This window comes from Lepidochelys olivacea, assembly GCF_965140295.1.
Source record: "Lepidochelys olivacea isolate rLepOli2 genome assembly, chromosome: 5".
Lineage (NCBI taxonomy): Eukaryota > Metazoa > Chordata > Testudines > Cheloniidae > Lepidochelys > Lepidochelys olivacea.
In genome coordinates, this window is record NC_140415.1 from 13,433,603 (window position 1) to 13,454,868 (window position 21,266).

The 21,266-nt window shown below is 42.7% G+C and overlaps 1 protein-coding gene across 1 annotated transcript in view; it reads right to left on the reverse strand.

Moving 5' to 3' along the window:
• The window catches only part of LOXHD1 (lipoxygenase homology PLAT domains 1), a gene marked incomplete at its 5' end in the record, with an annotated part of 327,020 nt that overhangs the window by 82,403 nt on the left and 223,351 nt on the right, over positions 1 to 21,266 (reverse strand). Inside the window, 4 exons of the mRNA XM_084628053.1 lie at positions 6,922 to 7,045; positions 9,249 to 9,458; positions 11,037 to 11,191; positions 15,166 to 15,328. Of these exons, the coding sequence (XP_084484179.1) occupies positions 6,922 to 7,045; positions 9,249 to 9,458; positions 11,037 to 11,191; positions 15,166 to 15,328 (652 nt within the window). The remainder of the gene's footprint in view (positions 1 to 6,921; positions 7,046 to 9,248; positions 9,459 to 11,036; positions 11,192 to 15,165; positions 15,329 to 21,266) is intronic.

Genomic DNA, 21,266 nt, shown 5'->3' on the forward strand with positions numbered 1-21,266 from the left:
TTTTTGTATTTGTAGCCCCTGGGGTAATGCCCACAAGTAGGTAGCCAGCACATCTTGGAGGGACTATTCAAATTGAGTGGCCCATCAAAAGAACATTTAACTGACAATGGACCATGGGAGATGCCCATCTACACTTAATGGAATTTCCTGCTGTGAGTAAGCAAAATGCATGGACATATAGCTTGCCTATGTGACTCCAGACTCCATCTTGTTGCTGTAATTTTCCACAGTGAGAACAATGGGATTCCCTCCACATGGCAAAAGCTATAAAAGGCCCTGGAAATAGCTCCATTTTGCCTCTGTCTTGCTCAAACCTCTGGACTATGGACTTATACTAATGGAAGCATTCTAACCAAGGGACTGAGGTCCTTCCAATGATTTGGAAGCAACCAGAGACTTAACAAGCCAGCAGTTTATTCCATCACTGCTACAAGCTTGAACCAAGAACTTTGCAATTGGCGTATGTATTTGATTCCTTTAACCAGTTTTAACTCTCGCCTTTCTTTCTTTCATTTTATGATTAAACCTTTCGATTTTAGATACTAAAGGATTGGCATCAGTGTGATTTTTGGGTAATATCTAAGTCATATATTGACCTGGGTGTGTGGCCAGTCCTTTGGGATCAGAAGAACCTTTTATTTGATGAGACTGGTTGTAAAGAACCACTCATCTTTAAATCCAGTGATTTTGGTGGTGACATAAGAACTGAAATGCCCAAGGAAACTGCTTTTATGACTTCTTGGTAGCCAGTGCAGTGAAACAGAAGTTTATTTTTGTTGCTGGTTTGGTATATTTCATGGAATAACCACCACCAGTTTTAGGTTGTGTTTCCCCTGTTTCTCAGCAGTTTGTCCTGAAGTTGGCATCCTCAGTTGTGACCCACTGAGACCCAGTTACAGGGAGCAAGGCTCACAAATCTTTTGAGTAACACTTAGCCGAGGTTCAAGTGATTCTGGACTGATTTAAGGTTTCCATATTTTCATTAATGACTTGGATAATCGAGTAGAGAGTAGGTTTATAAAATTTGCAGGTGATACCAAGATGGGAGGGATTAAGCACTTTGGAGGACAGGATTAGAATTCAAAATGACCTTGACAAATTGGAGAATTCGTCTGAAGTCAACAAGATTACATTCAATAAAGACTAGTGCAATGTACTTCATTTAGGCAGGAAAAATCAAATACACAACTACGAAATGGAGAATAACTGACTAGGTGGCTGTACTGCTGAAAAGGATCTGGGGGTTACAGTGGATTACATATTGAATATGAGTCAACAATGCGGAAAAAAGGCTAATATCATTCCGAGGTGTATTAACAGGAGTGCTGTATGTAAGACACAGGAGGTAATAGTCCCACTCTATTCGGCACTTGTGAGGCCTCAGCTGGAGTATTGTGTCCAGTTCTGGGTGCCACGCCTCAGGAAATTGTGGACAAATTGGAGAGAGTCCCATGGAGAGCAACAAAAATGATAAAAGATTTAGAAATCCTGACCTATAAGGAAAGTTTTAAAAAAATTAGGCATGTTTTGTCTTGAAAAAAGAAGACTGAGAGGGGACCTGAGAACAGTCTTCAAATCTACTAAGGGCTGCTATGCAGAGGACCGTGATCCATTGCTGTCCATGTCCACTGAAGGTAGGACAAGAAGCAATGTGCTTAATCTGTAGCAAGGGAGATTTAGGTTAGATATTAGAAAAAACTTTCTAACCATAAAGGGTAGTTAAGCTCTGGAACAGGCTTCCAAGGAAAGCTGTGAAATCCCCATCACTGAGGTTTTTAAAAACAGGTTGGACAAACCCTTCTCAAGGATGGTCTAGGTTTCTTGGCCCTGCTACAATACAAGGGGCGGGACTGGATGACTTTTGGAGGTCCCTTCCAGCACTACATTTCTATGATTCTAGCACAGTGGTGTTGATCAAGTTTTTGCTTTTGGTTTGAACTTGAAACTTACACCAGGGCATGACTTCATGCAAATTAAATCTGCTCTTTCCTCTGTGAGCTGAAACCAATGAGTTTCATACAACCCCAATTTCAGGCTTCTGAAATTGACTGTAACAGCACAGAAGTGAATTAAACATTAGGCAAGAATTATTCTACACTATACAGTACCAATTATGCTTAATTGTGCACATCAGTGTAATGAGCGTGCAATGAATTCACTGTAGTACAATTGTTTAAGCAATGCAATGATGGCACCTCTTCATTGAAAAGATCACAATGTGGGTTACATACATTTGACACACACCACAAGACATGTCAAGCTGTAGCCTCCCACCTTAATTAAAGAGTATTCTGAATTCCTTTTGGAGAGTGCTTCCACTGGAAGACCATTTCATTCTGTCATCCTGTGGTAGGTTAAAATGGCTTTCTTCATACAATTACTGCTAATACTATATAGAACTTAAATAGCATGCTCCATTCAAAGAACTCAAAGCACTTTACAAGCATTAAATCTGACAGCACACGTGAGCTAGGAAAGTATTATCACCCCCCATTTTACATACGGATAAGCTGAGAGTTGTTAAGGCCCAGATTTTTAAAGGTACTTAAGCATTGCTGTGCTCAGCGTTGCAACGCCAAACTGATATAAGAGCCTAGGTTTCCTTTTTTACAAGTGATTTAGGCTCCCAGAAGCCTAAATCGCATTGACTGTTCATGGGATTTTGTCTCTTAAGTGCCTATATCCTTTTTGAAAATGAGATTTAAGCTCCTAAATCAGTTAGGTGTTGTAACACTGAGCACAGCACATGCTTAAAAACCTTTAAGAATCTGGGCCTCAGTGACCTGCCCAAGGGTATCCAATGAGTTAAGCAGAGGCATTCTGGCTTGCAATCCTGTGCCCTGACCACTACAAAATAACGTCTTTGTTTGTTCCTCTGGGGCACGGGACAACCTCTCTCGTTTATTGGGGACGTGGTACTTCTCCAGGTATTGAAAGTACTGGAGGCCTAAAAGTTGCTATACCTGCAAAAGAACACGGAAACCATTACAGTTCCATTAGCGATGGTGCCGAATGGAAGACATTGAGATTTTACACGTGATTTGGGAAGTTCCATGGAATGCCCAGATGATGGATGCAAGGCAGTTATTCATTCCTCCGCTGAGGAAGCAGTATCAGAAGGAAGGTGCGAATTACAGAATGACCTCACTTATTTCTCATTGCAGCACTGTCACAGGAAGGCTGGCTCTTTAAGGCCAGGCTCAGCCTTGCCTATGACCCTCCCAGCTGAACTTCCTGGGACTTGGCTAGAGAGCTGAGGCACGGAAGACATGGCAAGAGGCAGACAGCCAGTTGGAGGCACTGGAGACGAGGATCCTTGCAGCACTGCACCCGGATACAAGGGCGTGCTACAGGTGGTGAGTACACCTCCTTCACGAGCACAACACTGGATCTGCTCATCCTGGAATGAGTGCAGAACAAGAGGAAGATCTGAGTGGCACCAAGACAAGTAGGTTACAGGGTGGGTTGGGCAACATAAACTCAGATTCATAACCTAAGCCTGAAAATGGAAAAAGCAAGAGAGGAGAACCAGTAACACTAGCCGTGGTTTTTTGGCTGTTAAATGCTGCATGTTTGTACAGATGCCACGGTGACCAGGTGCTTTATAAACACAGAGCAAAATACTGTCAGGGCCCATGCATACTGAGATCATGAAGGTGCATAAATGGCCCCCCAATATACCCCATTTTAAAAGCAGCTGGTTTACAATTATGCTCCATAATCAATGCTTTCACTTTCTTAAAAAATTAAGTCTCTAGGCTTTGTCATTGGGAAGAGAGCCTTTAAAGACAGAGAGGCAGATACGCTGGAGGGTAGGGATAGGATACAGAGGGCCCTAGACAAATTGGAGGATTGGGCCAAAAGAAATCAGATGAGGTTCAACAAGGACAAGTGCAGAGTCCTGCACTTAGGATGGAAGAATCCAATGCACCGCTACAGGCTGGGGACCGACTGGCTCGGCAGCAGTTCTGCAGAAAAGGACCTAGGGGTTACAGTGGATGAGAAGCTGGATATGAGTCAGCGGTGTGCCCTTGTTGCCAAGAAGGCTAAAGGCATACTGGCCTGCATTAGTAGGAGCGTTGTCAGCAGATTGAGGGAAGTGATTATTCCCCCCTATTCAGCACTGGTGAGGCCACACCTGGAGAATTGCATCCAGTTTTGGGCCCTCCGCTACAGAAAGGATGTGGACAAATTGGAGAGAGTCCAGCAGAGGACAACGGAAATGATTAAGGGGCTGGGGAACATGATTTATTAGGAGAGGCTGAGAGAACTGGGCTTATTTAGTCTGCAGAAGAGTAAGGGGATTTGATAGCAGCCTTCAACTACCTGAAGGGGGGTTCCAAAGAGGATGGAGCTCGGCTGTTCTCAGTGGTGACAGAAGACAGAACAAGAAGCAATGGTCTCAAGTTGCAGTGGGGGAGGTCTAGGTTGGATATTAGGAAACACTATTTCACTAGAAGGGTGGTGAAGCACTGGAATGCGTTACCTAGGGAGGTGGTGGAATCTCCTTCCTTAGAGGTTTTTAACGCCCGGCTTGACAAAGCCTTGGCTGGGATGATTTAGTTGGTGTTGGTCCTGCTTTGAGCAGGGGATTGGACTAGATGACCTCCTGAGGTCTCTCCAACCCTAATATTCTATGATTCTATGAAATCACCAGCCTGCCAGCTTCTGCAATGCAGCTACGCATTGCAGGAGCAAAATCTGTAGCACACTGAAAATCTGGGGGCAGATTAAAATAAATGAATTGAAAATCAAATTAACTAAACACTGCCATTCATACTGTACTGACTGTGCCGTGCAGGGAGGGGTCTTGAATGGGATAAGAGTAGCGGGTGGCAAACAGTGCCACAGAATTTCAGGGCCCACAGAGTTTAATTTAGATCTAATGTGCCACATAGGACATGAGGCCTCAGAAGGGAGAGAGCGAGAGCTGGGAAGAGCATCTGATACAAGCAGCAAGTAAAAGTCTTCACTGGAAATCGATCCTCTAACCCATACAGAAGAGGCTGTTACTTGGTGATAACACATCTTACATACATATAGCCCCTTTCATGGCAAAGGATCTCAAAGAGCTTTGCATACTTGAATGCACAAACTATATATGCCTTGTACAACTTCTTCCACCAATACTGACCCTCCCAGAAAGTTGCCTTTCCTCTCCCCCTCTCAAATCCTTGGTGTCCGGAAGGTGAGGGTGGAGGAGGGAACTGGTGCATGATTCTGTGTGTCTGGGAGGTGGCTGTCTTCCCAAAAAGCCCTGTCCATCTAAGGGGCTACCTGCCTGTCTCAAATCCTGTGAGTCTAGACGATTGGCTGCTCCCCCTTGATTGGCTACAAGTCTAGTGGAGGTGTTGCCCTTCTCACAACCATCTAGACATGCCTGCTATTATACCCCAGGAGGGCCAGTGACTGCCTGGGTTTTCCTTCATTCTTGTATTATCCTAGCACTCAGGGGTATTGAGGCCACTGGTCCCTGCGCCAGTAGGTGCTAAGTGGAATATGTGAGGTTCCCCGTGCCCTGGTCACCCATCCAAGATCAGGGCATTATACTTAGATATCAAGGTGACATTGGCTGGAAGGAGGCTCCATGTGCCTGGGATGAAATCTTCTTCTGAGTTTTGCACAAAGCCAATCACACAATTAGTGCTTAACAAACGATAACAAACAATATACGCAGGGATCACTTTGCCCACAACCAAATGCACACATAGAATCATAGAATCATAGAATATCTTTTTCACTAAGAAAAACTTTTTCACTAAGAGGGTGGTGAAACACTGGAATGCGTTACCTAGGGAGGTGGTAGAATCTCCTTCCTTAGAGGTTTTTAAGGTCAGGCTTGACAAAGCCCTGGCTGGGATGATTTAACTGGGAATTGGTCCTGCTTTGAGCAGGGGGTTGGACTAGATGACCTTCTGGGGTCCCTTCCAACCCTGATATTCTATGATTCTATGATCAGGGTTGGAAGGGACCTCAGGAGGTCATCTAGTCCAACCCCCTGCTCAAAAGCAGGACCCATCCCCAATTAAATCATCCCAGCCAGGGCTTTGTCAAGCCTGACCTTAAAAAAACTTCTAAGGAAGGAGATTCCACCACCTCCCTAGGCAACGCATGAAACACAGCAGCTGTTTAGCAGCTGACAGTAATATTACACTGCAGATTAGGAAAGGGGAAGTGAGAACCCTTTTCCAAATTAAAATGCAGGGGGGATTTTAAGGAGTCAGAATGCAGTTGCATGAGCTGGAATTTGTCCAGGATATCAGTGTTAACACCCCAACTCTTACAAGAGAGTCATGGGATTTTTAATGCCCACCAAGAGTCTCGTGCAAAAGACAGCACTTTCAGCAACACCATGAGAAAGTATTGAGTCAACACAGACTTGACGAAAAGAGCACCCCCTACGAACCAGTCACACTGCTTCCTAAGGAGCTCTGGGTTTGTGTTAGAAGTCCCCCATGCAGGTTTCACCTCAGGGTGGTTGTGGAGAGGGTGTTCTTGGAGAATCTATCTAGTTATGTGCTCATGTCACACAAAACACGTTGCTTGTAGAATTTGTTTTCACAGGAGATGAAGGACTCAATCCCCGGGCTCTAGCGCTATATAACCTAGATTTAGGCGGGAGGGAAAGAAGAAGTCTGGAAGTATAGGAAGTGCCTTTTACTGTGCAGGATTATTCAGTTGCTATGGTGAAGACCACTATAGAAATAGCAATACACAAACAGATCCAAGCACCGATCCAGCCTGATTCTGCTGAGTTTATGAGATCCCATAGGATCACAGCCCCAGGGGGTACAGCTGCAGGATGACCAGAACAATTTACCTTTCTGCCCCACTTTGGTCTTCACCACTATAAACACATGGCCCAAAGAACTCAAATCAAGAACACACACGTGCATCCAGACACACACACAGTTCTCTTACATGAGCCTTCCTGGGCAGACCCGTTCAAGCTGAGTTTCTTCTTATTCTTCACATTTGCATTTCTATCTTGGCTCTTCAGGCTGAGAGATGAGCCACCCAGGCTGTTCCGTTCACCATCATAGCTCTAATTAGAACACACACATGTGAAGGTAACCAGGTTCAGTGCTCACTGCACTGCCAGCTGTTCCTATATGCCTCAAACAACATAACATGAAATCCCTCTATCTCTCCATGTAGTTTTTGCTGAGTACAGCTCTCATGAGCATGACTCCTCATCATTTATTACAGCTTATCCATTTACTTTACTGTAATGACCTTACCTCCACCATTTCCATGAGTGCTACTGTCATAACCATACATTCCTCCTTACCTGTAAGGGGTTAAGAAGCTCAAATAACCTGGTTGGCACCTGACCAAAAGGACCAATGGGGAAAGAAAATACTTTCAAATCTTGGCGGGGGGTTGGGGCGGGGAGGCTTTGTTTTGTGTGCTCTCTCGGGAAGCAGAGAAGCATCAGGTCAGAAAACTCCTTCTCCTATAAACCATCCTAAAAGTCTCTCATATTACAAAAATTGTAAGTAAAAGCCAGGCAAGGTGTGTCTTTTGTTCTGCTAGTGAATTTTTCCTTTGTTGGAGGGAGGTTTATTCCTGTTTTTTGTAACATTGAAACGAAGCCTAGAAGGAAGTTCTGCTGTGTTTTTGAATCGTTTGTTACCCTGTAAAATTATTTTCCATCCTGATTTTACAGAGGTGATTTTTACCTTTTTTTTTTAAATAAAATCCTTCTTTTTAGAACCTGACTGATTTCTCTATTGTCCTAAGACCCAGGGGTTTGGGTCTATGATCACTTTGTAACCAATTGGTTAGGATATTATTCTCAAGCCTCCCCAGGAAAGGGGGTATAAGGGCTTGGGAGGATATTTTGGGGGAATAGGAATTCCAAGTGGTCCTTTCCCTGATTCTTTGTTAAATCACTTGGTGGTGGCAGCATACCCTCCAAGGGCAAAGAATTTGTGCCTTGGGGAAGTTTTAACCTAGGCTGGTAGAAATAAGCATAGGGGGTCTTTCATGCGGGTCCCCACATCTGTACCCTAGAGTTCAGAGTGGGGAGGGAACCCTGACAGCTACAATGAAGGCCACTGGCATGCGCTTAATGTACATAACAAAGATGTGTTGTGACTTGGCTAGACAGCATGTGAGAGCAATGACCACAGGCAAGGTAGACAGGTAGAGTAGCTGCAGATTTGCTGAACAAGACATACACTGTAGCTGTTGGACTAGTTGATCCACACTACACAAAAGTCAAAGGTCAAACAAAAGCTACAAAGCTGAATAATCCTAAATGTCAAAGCTATTATATTTTTAGAACAGTTATTGAAGATGGGTTTTGTGTCATAGCCCAGTTAACATGAGAATACTTCCCCACAACCATTTCATTTTTTTATCTAATTGATTTTGAAAAGGAATTAATATGAGCAATTTGGTGGGTGTGACCACAAGAACTCAGAGGACTCTTTGCTGGGAACTGTAATTATATTAGATGCAAAGCACCAGGATCATCCCTGCTTACCTCTCTGGGACTATACCTGGGATGAGTTTGGATAATTTTAGTAGTAACTTTCAATTAAAATGTAACTATGTTTTGTAAAGCAAACCCCTTAAACACAACAGACGTTAATCAGCTGCAGTGCTGTGCCTTCCTGTGTAAAGGCAAGAAGCGCCTATTAACTTAATCCTGTTTGCTAATTTTAATTAATACATGTACTTTGAATTCTAATTAGCTGTATTAGACTGATTAAACAATACATACGGAGCCTTTCCAGGCGCTGGTAAGAGGACATTTTACTGCATATTTTTAGTGCTGATGAAAGGTGCTGCCCTATTCGATGATTAGGATTGATGGGTGGAGAGGCAGGGGCCGTGAAACCTGGAATTTTGGCTTGATAACTCCAGAGAGAGAAATCTATTACTTATCCGCTGGGTAGGGACAGCGCAGGCAGCAACAGTGCAGAATTCTCTACCCAGCCCTGCCAGTGCACTTGGCTCCTGATCTGAAGAGGGTAAGTCTCCACTAACCATTCAGTCCTTGGCCTCTCCACTGAGACTGCAAACAAAAGAAGTCAGTGATGGAGGACCAGAGAGAGAACCATCAATTCATTTTACGTAGGCCAAAACACAACCTTCAGGGGGTAACATGGTCAGGCCACTCATGAGCTGTGCTGGACTGCAACCAGATGAAAGGCCATGCATCTCATTTTTATTAGCAGCAACGTGATAGTGCTCAGAAGCCCGGGTCAGGATCACTGCGCTAGCTGTTGTTACTGTACCTGTTCATAAAGTGTCCGCTCTATCCTTTTGTCCTCCTTCTTTGTAGAAAGCCAGCGCTCACACAGAAAGAGGTACAATTCTTCTGTGGTTTCATCCAGAATCTCTACTTTTTCCAGGTACCAGTCAGCATTCAGCATGGTGTTGTCATGACGAATCTTGATCTTGTATATAATGCCCAGGTCCACGGCCTGTATTGTGAACTTATCCTCCTACAGGATGTTTAATAGCAATAGTTTCTCTCAATGGACAATAGCTAATGTATACAATGGAGTACAATGCATGTGTAAACCCAGCCTTACTGGACAGTAATTGATTAAAAGCTGCAGCAGAGTTGTCTGTAAAAGATTCTGTGTCCATTAAAACTGTCCTGAGAGGGAGAGGTTTAAAGTGCAGTTGTGCTGTGAACATGATTATGTAAAAACTCACCCTCTTACTCAAAGGGAATAGATGTGTTGAGCACTTGGAGCTGGTATCTGCTGACTTTAGTGTCAAAAGTAAAATTTTACTGTTTACTGCTGTTAGCTCACCAAGGACAACAGAGCTAAGAGAAAGTGAGCTGGATTCTCCTCTGGTTAACACAACAACTGAACTGTTAACTACATTTCAATTGCAGCTCCAAATTCTGCCATCATTTATACCTGGTGCAACACACTGGAGACAATGGAGAAAATTCTGCACTTGGTTATTATGCATATGCAATTGCTAGTGAAATTAGCAGGAAAGAAACTCGCTTGACTCTCAGGGTATGCCTACACTACAAAGAAAAACCCACGGCATCGAGTTTTAGAGAACAGGCCAATTATCTTGGGCTCACGAGGCTCAGGCTGCGGCCGGGGCTAAACATAGCAGTGCAGACATTCCCACTTGGGCTGGAGCTGGACTTTAAAACCCAGTGAGCAGGGAAAGTCACAGAGCCCAGGCTCCAGCCCGAACATGAACATCTATACTGCTATTTTTAGTCCCACGGCCTGAGCCTACAAGCCCAAGTTGATTGGCCCAGGCTCTGTGACTTGGTGGGTGGGTTTTCTTTGCAGTGTAGACATACCCTCAGATATAATATGGAGTCTGCAGGGCTGGCTGTTGGTAACTTTTAAATTGAGCACACTGATCTGGAAATCATGGAGTGACAAACATGGAACAACCTAGTGCCATTTTTACATCACTTCTCACAGTAGAATCACACGTTAAGAGCTTACAAAAAGCTGTCGTAAGATGATGCCCCAATATTAATTATAATACACATTATAGTCAGATTCACCAAAGCTGCCCCCCTTTTAGGAGATACAAATCAACTCAAGGGATGGTAACCATGCCCTCAATTATTGGTGCTTCCAATGCTTAATTTGTAATGAAAGAGGTGCCGGGCTCAAGCAATTGGTTTACTTTCATAACGGATGCAGCAAGCCCACAGGTGCCGGGGCTATGAACCGCCAAGCCAAGAGGTGCCCAGGCTTAGCCCTGGCAAAAATTAAGCACTGAATACTTCCAGTTTTGCAGCTGAAATATAGGAGGCTTGGTATGGGCCAGACTGGCCCTATCTCACTGATTCCAAGCAAAGAAAGATCTTGTCCATCTTAGGGATTGCTATAGAGCCTATCATTGTAGTACATAAATACCAACATTAAATTGAAAATGTAATGTTTTAAGAGGAAATAAATATGATCCATCAGTTCCGACCATCCTTGCAGACTGGTACTTCCCATTAGGGAAGAGCAGTTACAACATTTGTTCATCGCTTTGCTTAAGGCCTGCAATTGGAAAATGTTATCAATCAGTTTCATCTTTACCTGTGCTCTTTCAAACTTGTTGGAGTTAGTTTCAGACTTGCTGAGTTTTCTCTCCCCGGTGTCCCCGAGGTCTCCATATATAGTCAGGAAAACATTTGCATCTGTCCCAGCGCCATAGATATTGCCAGTGAACACAGTTATCTTGTATGTATGAACTATATAAAGAAACAGATATCTAAATATATGATTTGGGAGCAGATGGATTCTCAGGGCCTAATCCTATATGCTGAGGGCAGTGTAAGAGGTGCTGAGCTCCCATGAACTTCCACCTAGTTAATGTCTCTACAGTGCCTTGACACAAAACGTGCAATTAAAGATGCTAAGTATCCTTATTATTACTGACTTCATCTAATGTCAATGGGACTTGAGTGAATGCAGCGTCTTTCATGATTAGGATTCAGGATCCGCTCTCCACTGCATATGAGAGGGTTAAGTGGTCTGGAGTTGTGGATTCTTAATATTCTATCCTCCACAAACAAGCTCTAGGGATTTCAATAGGAAATTTCCACCAGAGTTAATGGGACTTACCCGTATAAATTCCCGGCACTGAAAGAAGAGGGCAGACTCCAGAATCTTGTTGCTCGGACAATATTTAATTAAAGACATGTTGGAGTTTTACTGTTTACGTATGTTCTTTGTTGAGCTCACTCAACAGTGATCCAATGAAATCTCATAACAATCTTTAGTAATGTGCTTTTCTAATGTGTTAAATGCAGCTATTTCCATGTATCTGCTTCGCCCCATTTACATGAGGGGAACAAACAGTGACTGAAAGAATGTTCCCTGGAAAAGCAAATAGCAGCTAACAGATTTTTACTCACATTAGTGCCATGTAAACCCCAAAGAGAGTCTCACTGGCAGCTTTCCATGCTACTCCCACACGATTCAAAAATGAGAAGGAGAAAAAGCTGTACTTTTTATTGGAGGCACAGAAACTTGGGGTATGGAGACTTACCATGTTTGATGGTGGGATACTTTGTGTACATTAATAGCTTCACAGATAAGGTGTGGGTTTTTTTGCTTTTATTAGAGTCCTTTCACACTTAGCTCTCAGAATAATACAGGGGCTGTTCCACCTTCCATTGTAATAGGTGGAAAGACTCTCTGTGGTTGCAGTGGGAGCCGGATCAGGTTCATTTAGCTCTGAAAATAATTTCACTTTTCTTGCTTTGCAATTTCACTAATTTCACTTTTCCTGCTTTGTTTTTTCACTAACCACAGAGAGCATTATGCTGCAGTAGGTGTCATAACAAAAGATATTCTGATGGCTTGTGGTTATCAAAGATACTTTGGCATTCTTCATCAGAGTAGAGGTGTTAACTCTGGCATGCTGGCCAAATTCCAATTTGGGTAGTTAATTACAATGTACCTACTTAAATTTCACCTGCAGTTTCAACTGAATAAAGTACTTTTCTGACATTATGTCCTAAACTGTTGTGCAGCGTTGCTATACTCAGTTAAACTGTGGTGTTCCAGCCAAGAAATAACTGCACTTTAATAGGTTTCAGAGTAGCAGCCGTGTTAGTCTGTATCCGCAAAAAGAACAGGAGGACTTGTGGCACTTTAGAGACTAACAGAAAAGCTTCAAAACCAGACTCCAACGAGAAACTGCTGAGCTTGAATTAATATGCAAAACTAGATACCGTTAACTTGGGTTTGAATAGAGACTGGGAGTGGCTGGGTCATTACACATATTGAATCTATTTCCCTATGTTAAGTATCCTCCTCACACCTTCTTGTCAACTGTCTAAATGGGCCATCTTGATTATCATTACAGAAGTTTTTTTCACCTGCTGATTATAGCTCATCTTAATTAATTAGCCTCTTACAGTTTATATGGCAACTTCCACCTTCTCTGAATGTATATATATATACCTTCTTACCATATGTTCCATTCTATGCATTTGATGAAGTGGGCTGTAGCCCATGAAAGCTTATGCTCTAATAAATTTGTTAGTCTCTAAGGTGCCACAAGTACTCCTGTTCTTTTTGCATTTTAATAATGAGTGCAGTGGTCCCAACATATGTTCTGCATAATCAGTTTATTAAATTTGATTCTTTGCATATCATTTCAGTAGCTCTGCAGGACAAAATGCACGACTATAGCGAAGGAATCTGTTATTTTTTATTATTTATATTGGGCTAGTGCCCAAAATCAGCTGTAAAAACAATTCAGAAAACACAGTCCCTGACTCAAAGAACTTAATATTCTAAGGCTTTGTCTTCACTAGAAAAAACATGTTCTTACCTGGTGTTAGTTAACATCTGGTAACTAACACGAGGTAAAATCCTAATGAAGACAAGGCAGTTTGTAATTGTAATAGGAGTTAGCAGGTTCAGGTAAACCCCAGGCTCCTGTCTAGTCCTCACTTTGACCTGCTAGCTCGTCTTATAACTATAAAAGGCCTTAGGGGGGTGCATAAATTATGTACACTGACAGAATGGCATAGTTAGGGCCCTACCAAATTCGCGGTCCATTTTGGCCAATTTCAGTCATAGGATTTTAAAAATCGTACATTTCACAATTGCAGCAATTAAAATTTGAAATGTCATGGTGTTGTAACTGTAGGGGTCCTGACCCAAAAAGGAGTTCTGTGCATGGGGGGGGCGTCGCAAATTTTTTTTAGGGGGGGTTGCAGTACAGCTACCTTTACTTCTGTGCTGCTGCTGGCAGCGGCACTGCCTTCAGAGCTGAGCAACTGGAGGGCGGCGGCTGCTGGCTGGGAGCCCAGCTCTGAAGGCAGAGCTGCCACCAGCTGCAGCACAGAAGTAAGAATGGCCTGGTGTGGGATTGCTAGGGGGTCGCGGTACTGCCACCCTTACTTCTGCCCTGCTGCTGGCAGGATGCTGCCTTCAGAGCTGGGAGCCCAGCTAACAGCCGCTGCTCTCTGGCTGCCCAGTTCTGAAGGCAGCGCAGAAGTAAGGGTGGCAATACCGCGACCCCCCTAGCATAACCTTGCGACACCGCCCCCCTCTTCCCCCCGCAACTCCCTTTTGGGTCAGGATCTGCGATTTGAGAAACACTGGTCTCCCCCTGTGAAATCTGCGTAGTATAGGGTAAAAACACACAAAAGGTCAGTGACACATTTTTCATGGCTGTGAATTTGGTAGGGCCCTAGGCATAGTGTAAATACAAATCAGGCTGAGAAAGAGAATAAGAAATACTGGACTAGATGATTTCCATGGTTGAATCGTCCTCTTACCTGGTACTTGAACCCTGAAAGAAGATGGCAAGCAATACTGGCAGTTGGATTCAATTAGCTCCAATCAGAATATGAGAGGGGTAAGAATCTCTCTCTAGGGCAGAGGTAACTAAGGGTTGGGTCAGGGAGGTCTTGCAGAGAAATCCTTAGCAACAGCCAAGTTTGAGGGAGAAGTTGAGGCTGAAATTTATATTGTGTGGTTACTATTTATGTTAGAAAGCCAAATACCAGGAAGAGTGTAAATCCAGATGTTGCATAGCATTCGTCTTCTCTGTTCACAGTAGGATTGGAACTCAACCTACTTACAGAGGGATCTGAATAAGGAGTGGGTAGCTGCCCTGCAGACCAGGTCTGGGAGGGTGTTATGTACCTAAGGGGCAGTGTGGAAGAAAGTGCAAAGACAATCATGGAAAAAAGCTACAAATGGGGCATCAAGGCTGGTCAGTGGAGCAGAACGGTTGGAGGACAATACGACAGGAGATGAGGACAAATAACTAGAGATAACTAGTTGAGGACAAATGACTAGAGATAACTAGATGAGGACAAATAATTTGCAGGGCCTGGAAGACAAGATGTTGGAAACTTGTGTGTAAAGGAGAGCCAATAGAGAAATTCAAAGGATGTATGTGAGACACAATCAGAACAGCAGCCAGGGAAGATGATTGTAGCAGCTGTGTTTGTGAGGACTGGATGGGAACATGTTGGGCACCCAGGAGGCCAGAGAACGGGATGTTACAGTAATCCAGATGGGACATACTAGCTCTTTCATATAAAATATGGCAGTTTAAATGATTGATTTTTCACTCAATGGCCATAATTGCAAAGAAGCAACCTTTAGTAGCATGTATCTACCTGAACTACATATCCAAATGGCTTGTTCCAAAGGGACAAAATAATAAGTCAAGGTGTGGTGGAATTTTACTTACTTTCCAGTGGTTCTTCAACTTCCTGTTCTATCTGCTTTAGTGTCCCGTCTTTCAGGAGTTTTTCAGTAAAGATATCAGATGGTACAAGTTCTCTTACAATCTCGCCATCATCTTCAGATTTTGCAAGCCACCTTTGACATGGAAATGTGATTGTTTCCGAACCCTGGTGTAATATGACAAAGACATATTCTTTTTTAGAGGGAGAACTAGTTAGTTGCTTCTCAGCCATTGGACACAGCCACTGATTGGCAAGCACAGTGAATTCCAGTATGTGTGTATGCACAGATTAAAAACTGTGTTAAGTGCAACAACCAGACAATGCGAGTATGCAATGAAGCAGAACAAAGTATACTTTTAGGTAATAAAACCCTTTCTATTATTCAGTATCAAAAGCTAAACTGCACTCAAATGAGACTAACCAAAGCAGTAAATAATGCAGAGTACACTACTCCACTAGTTAACAGGGGATTGACTATATAATCCAATAGGTATTCTCCCTCTCTAATTTCAGTGGGTTCAGTGCCTGATCCTGAAAACCATTATTACCAGTAGTATCCTCTCACTGAAGACGTTTGTGAATATGGATTTGCAGGATCCTGCAACCCTTTATCAGTCCTTATTCAGACAATACTTTCCTTGAAGTCAGTAGTTTTGCTTGAGTACATACTCCAGGATTTTGCTGAAGTGCAAACTTCATGATTTTTCCCAATAAAATACTAATACTCAAGCACTCTCAAGCCATTTCCCATGAGTACTTTAAGAAAAAAAGGGAAATAATTTTTTCCTTTGTTTCGACTTTACTTTAGGAGAAACAAGCATGATTTTTGTCCTATCAAGGAAGAAATGAAAACAGTGGAACAGCAAATAAAATCTATGAGATCACTTGCTAAGGAGAAGTAACAGGCTTCTTCAAGGCCTTCAAAATGTTATTTAACCAGGGTAACTCTGTATGAACTGGACATAAATCTTCATGTAAACTGCAGATCCCATAAGTGTGAACAGAACAAAGTTAACTTCCAGACCACCCACAAACTACACAGCATAAAGGAAGAAAAAGCTTTTGAATGTGTAACTGCCTTGACTCCATCTCAAATGGGATCCTCATCCAGGGCTTCAGGTCTTTTCACCTTGACTATTGCAGCTCCATGCTGTTGTCTTTCAAACAGCTATGTGCCATTGTCTGTCATGTAACATTTATACACAATTATATCGATGGTACTTATATGTCCCCCCGCAATTGTTAATGTATCTATCCTCACAACACCTCTCTGAGGTAGGACAGTGCTATTCTGATCCACCTGCTTAAGATCACACAGGAAGATTGTGGCAGAGCTGGGACTTGAACCAAAATCACTGGAGTTGCAAGCTAGTGCCCTAACCACCGGACTACCCTTCCTCTCTGTAGGGCCATCTCGAATCTATATTCAAATGACTCCACAAGCATTCCCACTCATTTAAAGATCCTGTGTAGCATAGTGCTCCCTGTTTCTGAAACCCTCCATGGACTTGCTTCTGTCTGATAGCAGAGTCTTGAGCCTCTGATCTCAATTACCCTCTTCCTTGCATAGACTAATTAGCCTTTCTGGGACTCAGATAAGTTGTTCACCAAACATAACAGTAATTTCCTCGGTTTGGTAGAGCTCCTTGGGAAATATGATGATGTCATGTGTGAGCACCTATGGCAACTAGTTCGTAAAGAAGCTATGAATCATTACTGCTGCAAAACAATTCAATACAAATTGATTGACCTTATGGCAAAGAAGGGGCTTGATAACATATTGATGCAGCTCGCAAAGTGAAGTACTACACCATAATAGTGGATTTCTCTCCCGACATTAGTCATAATGAAAAGATGTCATTTACAGTAAGATTTATTGATGACAAGGATAGCTGTATCCAAGTAAAGGAACATTTTATCTGTTTCCGGTCTGTGTACGATGCTACTGGAAAAGGCCTAAGAAAACTCTTTATGAATGTTTTGAATGAGAGTAAAATAAAGCTTCAGGACTGCCATGGCCAAGGCAACTACAATGGTGTAAACATGAAGGGAAGAAACAGTGTTGTCCAGGCAAGGATCCTTGTGCTGAATCCAAGAGTTTTCTTTATGCCTTGTGGCTGCAAGTCACTCAACCTGGTTGTCAGGACCAGTGTCATCTGCTTCAGATTCAGTATCTCTCTTTGAAGTACTGCAAAGGAGATACATCCTGTTTTCAGCATCAACTATCAGGTGGAAGATCCTCATGGACAATGTTACAAATCTGACCAGGAAGCTGCTAAGTGACACTTTCTCGGAGATCCTCATTGACAGTATAAAGCCAGTGAGGTATCAAGTAACTGAGGTTTATGACACCCTGATGGAACTGCCACAGTCAAGTAAAGTCAAAGCTGGAATCCAACAGGAGGCGCAAAGCCTGGCAAACCAGATCATTGACTTCAAATTTCTGGTCTCAGTTGTGGTTTGGCACAATATCCTGTTCCAACCAAATGTTGTAAGCCAGGCATTACAAACTCCATCGATGGACATCGTGACCGCTACTACTTTAATGAGAAGCTGCCGTGATTTCACTGTGGCCCACAGAGACAATGGATTTGAAAATGTCATCACTGCTGCCAAAGAAATGGCCGAAAACTTAGGAGTTGAGCTTGTCTTCAAGGAAACTCGTATTCATTGGAAGAAGAGACAGTTTGGTTATGAGAGCAGAGATGAGGTGATGGGAAGCTTAGAAGACAAATTCAAAAGGGAGTTTTTTTGCTCACTCATTGACTGCTCGAGTGTCCATCAAAGAAAGGTTTGGACAAATGAAGCACTACGAAAAGATTGGAGAGGGGGGTTCCTGTGATCTTAGTAAGCTGCCAGCAGACAGGAAAACACTCTTGAACAATTATACGGACCTTCACTGGACGCTGACACATGGAGAATGTTTGGACCTCAATGATAAAGACCTCTATGTCAAATTGGACGACCTCTGTCACATTTTGCCATACGGGAAGCACTCTCCACTTCAAATTTTCCAATTTATTCATGAGGCAGCGCTCAAGGACACTTTTGCTAATGTGTGGATAGCTTTGAGGACTCTGCTCACGCTGCCTGTCACAGTCGTGAGTGGTGAGCACAGCTTTTCCAAGCTCAGGCTCATTAAAACGTATCTTTGATCGATGATGGCCAATGATACACTGACATTGCTTGCTATTTGATTGCTTGAAAATGCCATTGGGCAGTCTTTGGATCTCTCCGACGATGTGCTACAGTTCACGAGGACAAAGGTGAGAAAAGTGACCTTTTGAACTAATGGACTAGGGTTAACATTCTAAAGTTGTCACCTACTGTAACCTACTGTAACAGTGTTTAATACTGATCCACCCAGTGTTGGTGCACAGTTCCATTTCTTGATGTTAGTACATTTCAGTTATTTGTAACATTAAAAAAGTTTCTATAAGCTTAGAGAAAACAATTTTTTATTTGCTTATACATGGCACGAATAAATACACACTTACAGATCCTAGCGTGCAAATTTATCATCCAATATGACAGAGACAAATCATGCATGCAAATTGTGCATCTAAGTCATGAAATGGGCTACAAATACAATAAAAAATAAGGTATTGAAAAGTTTAACAAATGGAGGGGGGATGCCAAAGACTCGCCATGCCTGGGGCGTCATTTGGTGGAGAGCCAGCCCTCCTTCTCCTATCATACTCTCTCCACTACCCTCCCTGTTCACTCTGCTGTAATGCTGTCATCCTCTTTATACTTCCCGACACTCCCATCGCTTTTGCAGGAGCCTTCTCCTCTGCAGCATCTGTCATTTAGAACAACCTTCCTCTCATTCCAAATCTTTTCCAGAAACATGATTTCTCCCTTGCATATGCCTCTTCATTCATCTTGCTGTTCCTCTCAGAGCTGTTATTTAACCCTGTATTTGCAAAAGTTCACTCTAAAGCATTTTGGAGCATGGCCTGTATGACTGACAATATACAAAACCAAATAGGACTTTAGATTATTGCAAATGAAGTTCTTATTTCCATTTTACCTGGGATGTAGGAGGAGGTGGCATGTAGAACAGACTTCCATCTTGAATGATCCCTTGTAAGTCTTCTTCCTTCTCCAACCTCATTCATGGTCAGATTTGTGCTCTATTTCCTCATCTCTACAATCCTTCTGTAAAAGCATAGGTTCGTCTGCCCATTGGATATGATCTGACCACTGCAATCATTTTGTTCTCAACTGGTGGAAGACTGCAACTTACCGGGATCATCTAAGTATTTCCTTGTTTGTGATAAAAATCAAAGCAACGGATGTTAAGAATATGCCATAACTTGTTGACACTGAAACTATTTAGTCTCCTCAGCTGTTTTTTACAGTCATGTTTCTGCTTCATATAACAGAGTTCCCATTATTATTGCATTATTACATCCCACTGCCAAAAGAGAGGCCGCTGAAAGTGATGAAATGCCATTGATGCAAGACTGATCCGACGTATGACTTTGGATACCGAACCTCTTGCTTTCAACTGACTACCCAGATAGATAAAACTATTCTCCCAGTCAATGCCATTGTCATCGTCATGCAGTGTTAACAGGTCATTCATTTCCATTTTACAGGAGGCATGCATAGTTTGATTTTATCACCACCTATTTTAAGTCCTATAGATTCTGCAGTCTGTCGCAGCTCTTGCAGCATTAGCAGCAGTTGATCAGTAGTTTCTCCAAATAAGGCGGTATCATCTCCATACTTGAGATCCTCTTGATAAATCAAGAGGCAGCTGTCTGCAGCTACTGACTTACTATGCAGAAGCAGCTTCCTCCCTCTCCAAGTGACCTGATATGGCAATGAAGTCGGATAGGTTTCCTAAATTGCTTGGCTGCTTAAACCGCTGCGATAGGAGCATGGGGGTGATTTTGCTGCTTGTCTTGATCTATCACCTTCCCTTTCTCTGTATACAGGGGTAGAGGGATTATAGGATCTTGAAGGCGAAGAAGCAGCCTCATAGACTATGAGCTGCAGACAGCTGCTTCCCTGCCTTCAAAATCCTTTATTTAGAGTCCTATGCAGATACAAAAATTGTATCCACATCTGATCCACGATCGCAAAAATAGATATCCACGGATTTGCACAGCTCTACACATAACGACTGCAGTCCAGAAAATGTAACCAGTATTTTCTTTCTATGTTCCAAACCATTCATTACAATTAGAACTACCAGTTGACGTTATAATCTAGTGTCAATGAGAAGGAAGAGACGACATTTTGTAACTGTGCCTATGCATTGGTATTCTCTATTACAGTTAGAGATTCCTAATGTGATTCATCATTAAAGGCACGACTGAAGGAACATACGGGTTGCTTAAAATTTTAACTGATCCTAAATGCTGATAGTGTTATCATGGTTGGTTTTATGTGCCTGAGTCATTGCTGTGAACATTATATATTAGGTTACATGATATTTGGGGGACTCTAGCTTAAAAGCCTGCATGATGGAAATAAAGTAGTCAGGGCAAGCGTTACCTGTATTGTAATCACTAGTCTCCATGTCATTGCCACAGTTTCCATTGGAGCTGACTCGTTAGTGATAGTATTATTATTACAGTGACACAAAGTGTATTATTTTATGGTAACGACTGTAAAATCTCACAGTGCTTACAACTGGGATTTGCTTCATTCGAGTTTGATTTTTGGCTTTGAGCTACAGGCGGTATGCCAGTCTGCTAAACTCAGTGCTTGCCCCGTCTGAGTCATAGCAAATGAAATATAATGATCAGATATAATTGACACGCATAGGCAGCGTTCTACTGATATGCAATGAGCTTAGTTTCCTACCCATGTGCTTTCAATTTACTCTAAAAGCGACTGACCTCATTTTTTCCTTTGCAACATACAGATACATCTTAACAGCCTAATCAGGTAGCACAGCTTTTAGAAGCTTTGGCAGCATATTGCTATCCTGTGGCAGGTCATAATATCCTGCAGTTGATTACAGTGGCATCATGCAGTGCTCTGCTTTCTTCTTTTCCACATGCCAGAGTCAAAGCTCAGCAAAATTGTGGATCTCTCTGCTTTATCTTAAGTTGTGAGGCTTTTCTGCTCAGTCTTCTCACTTAAC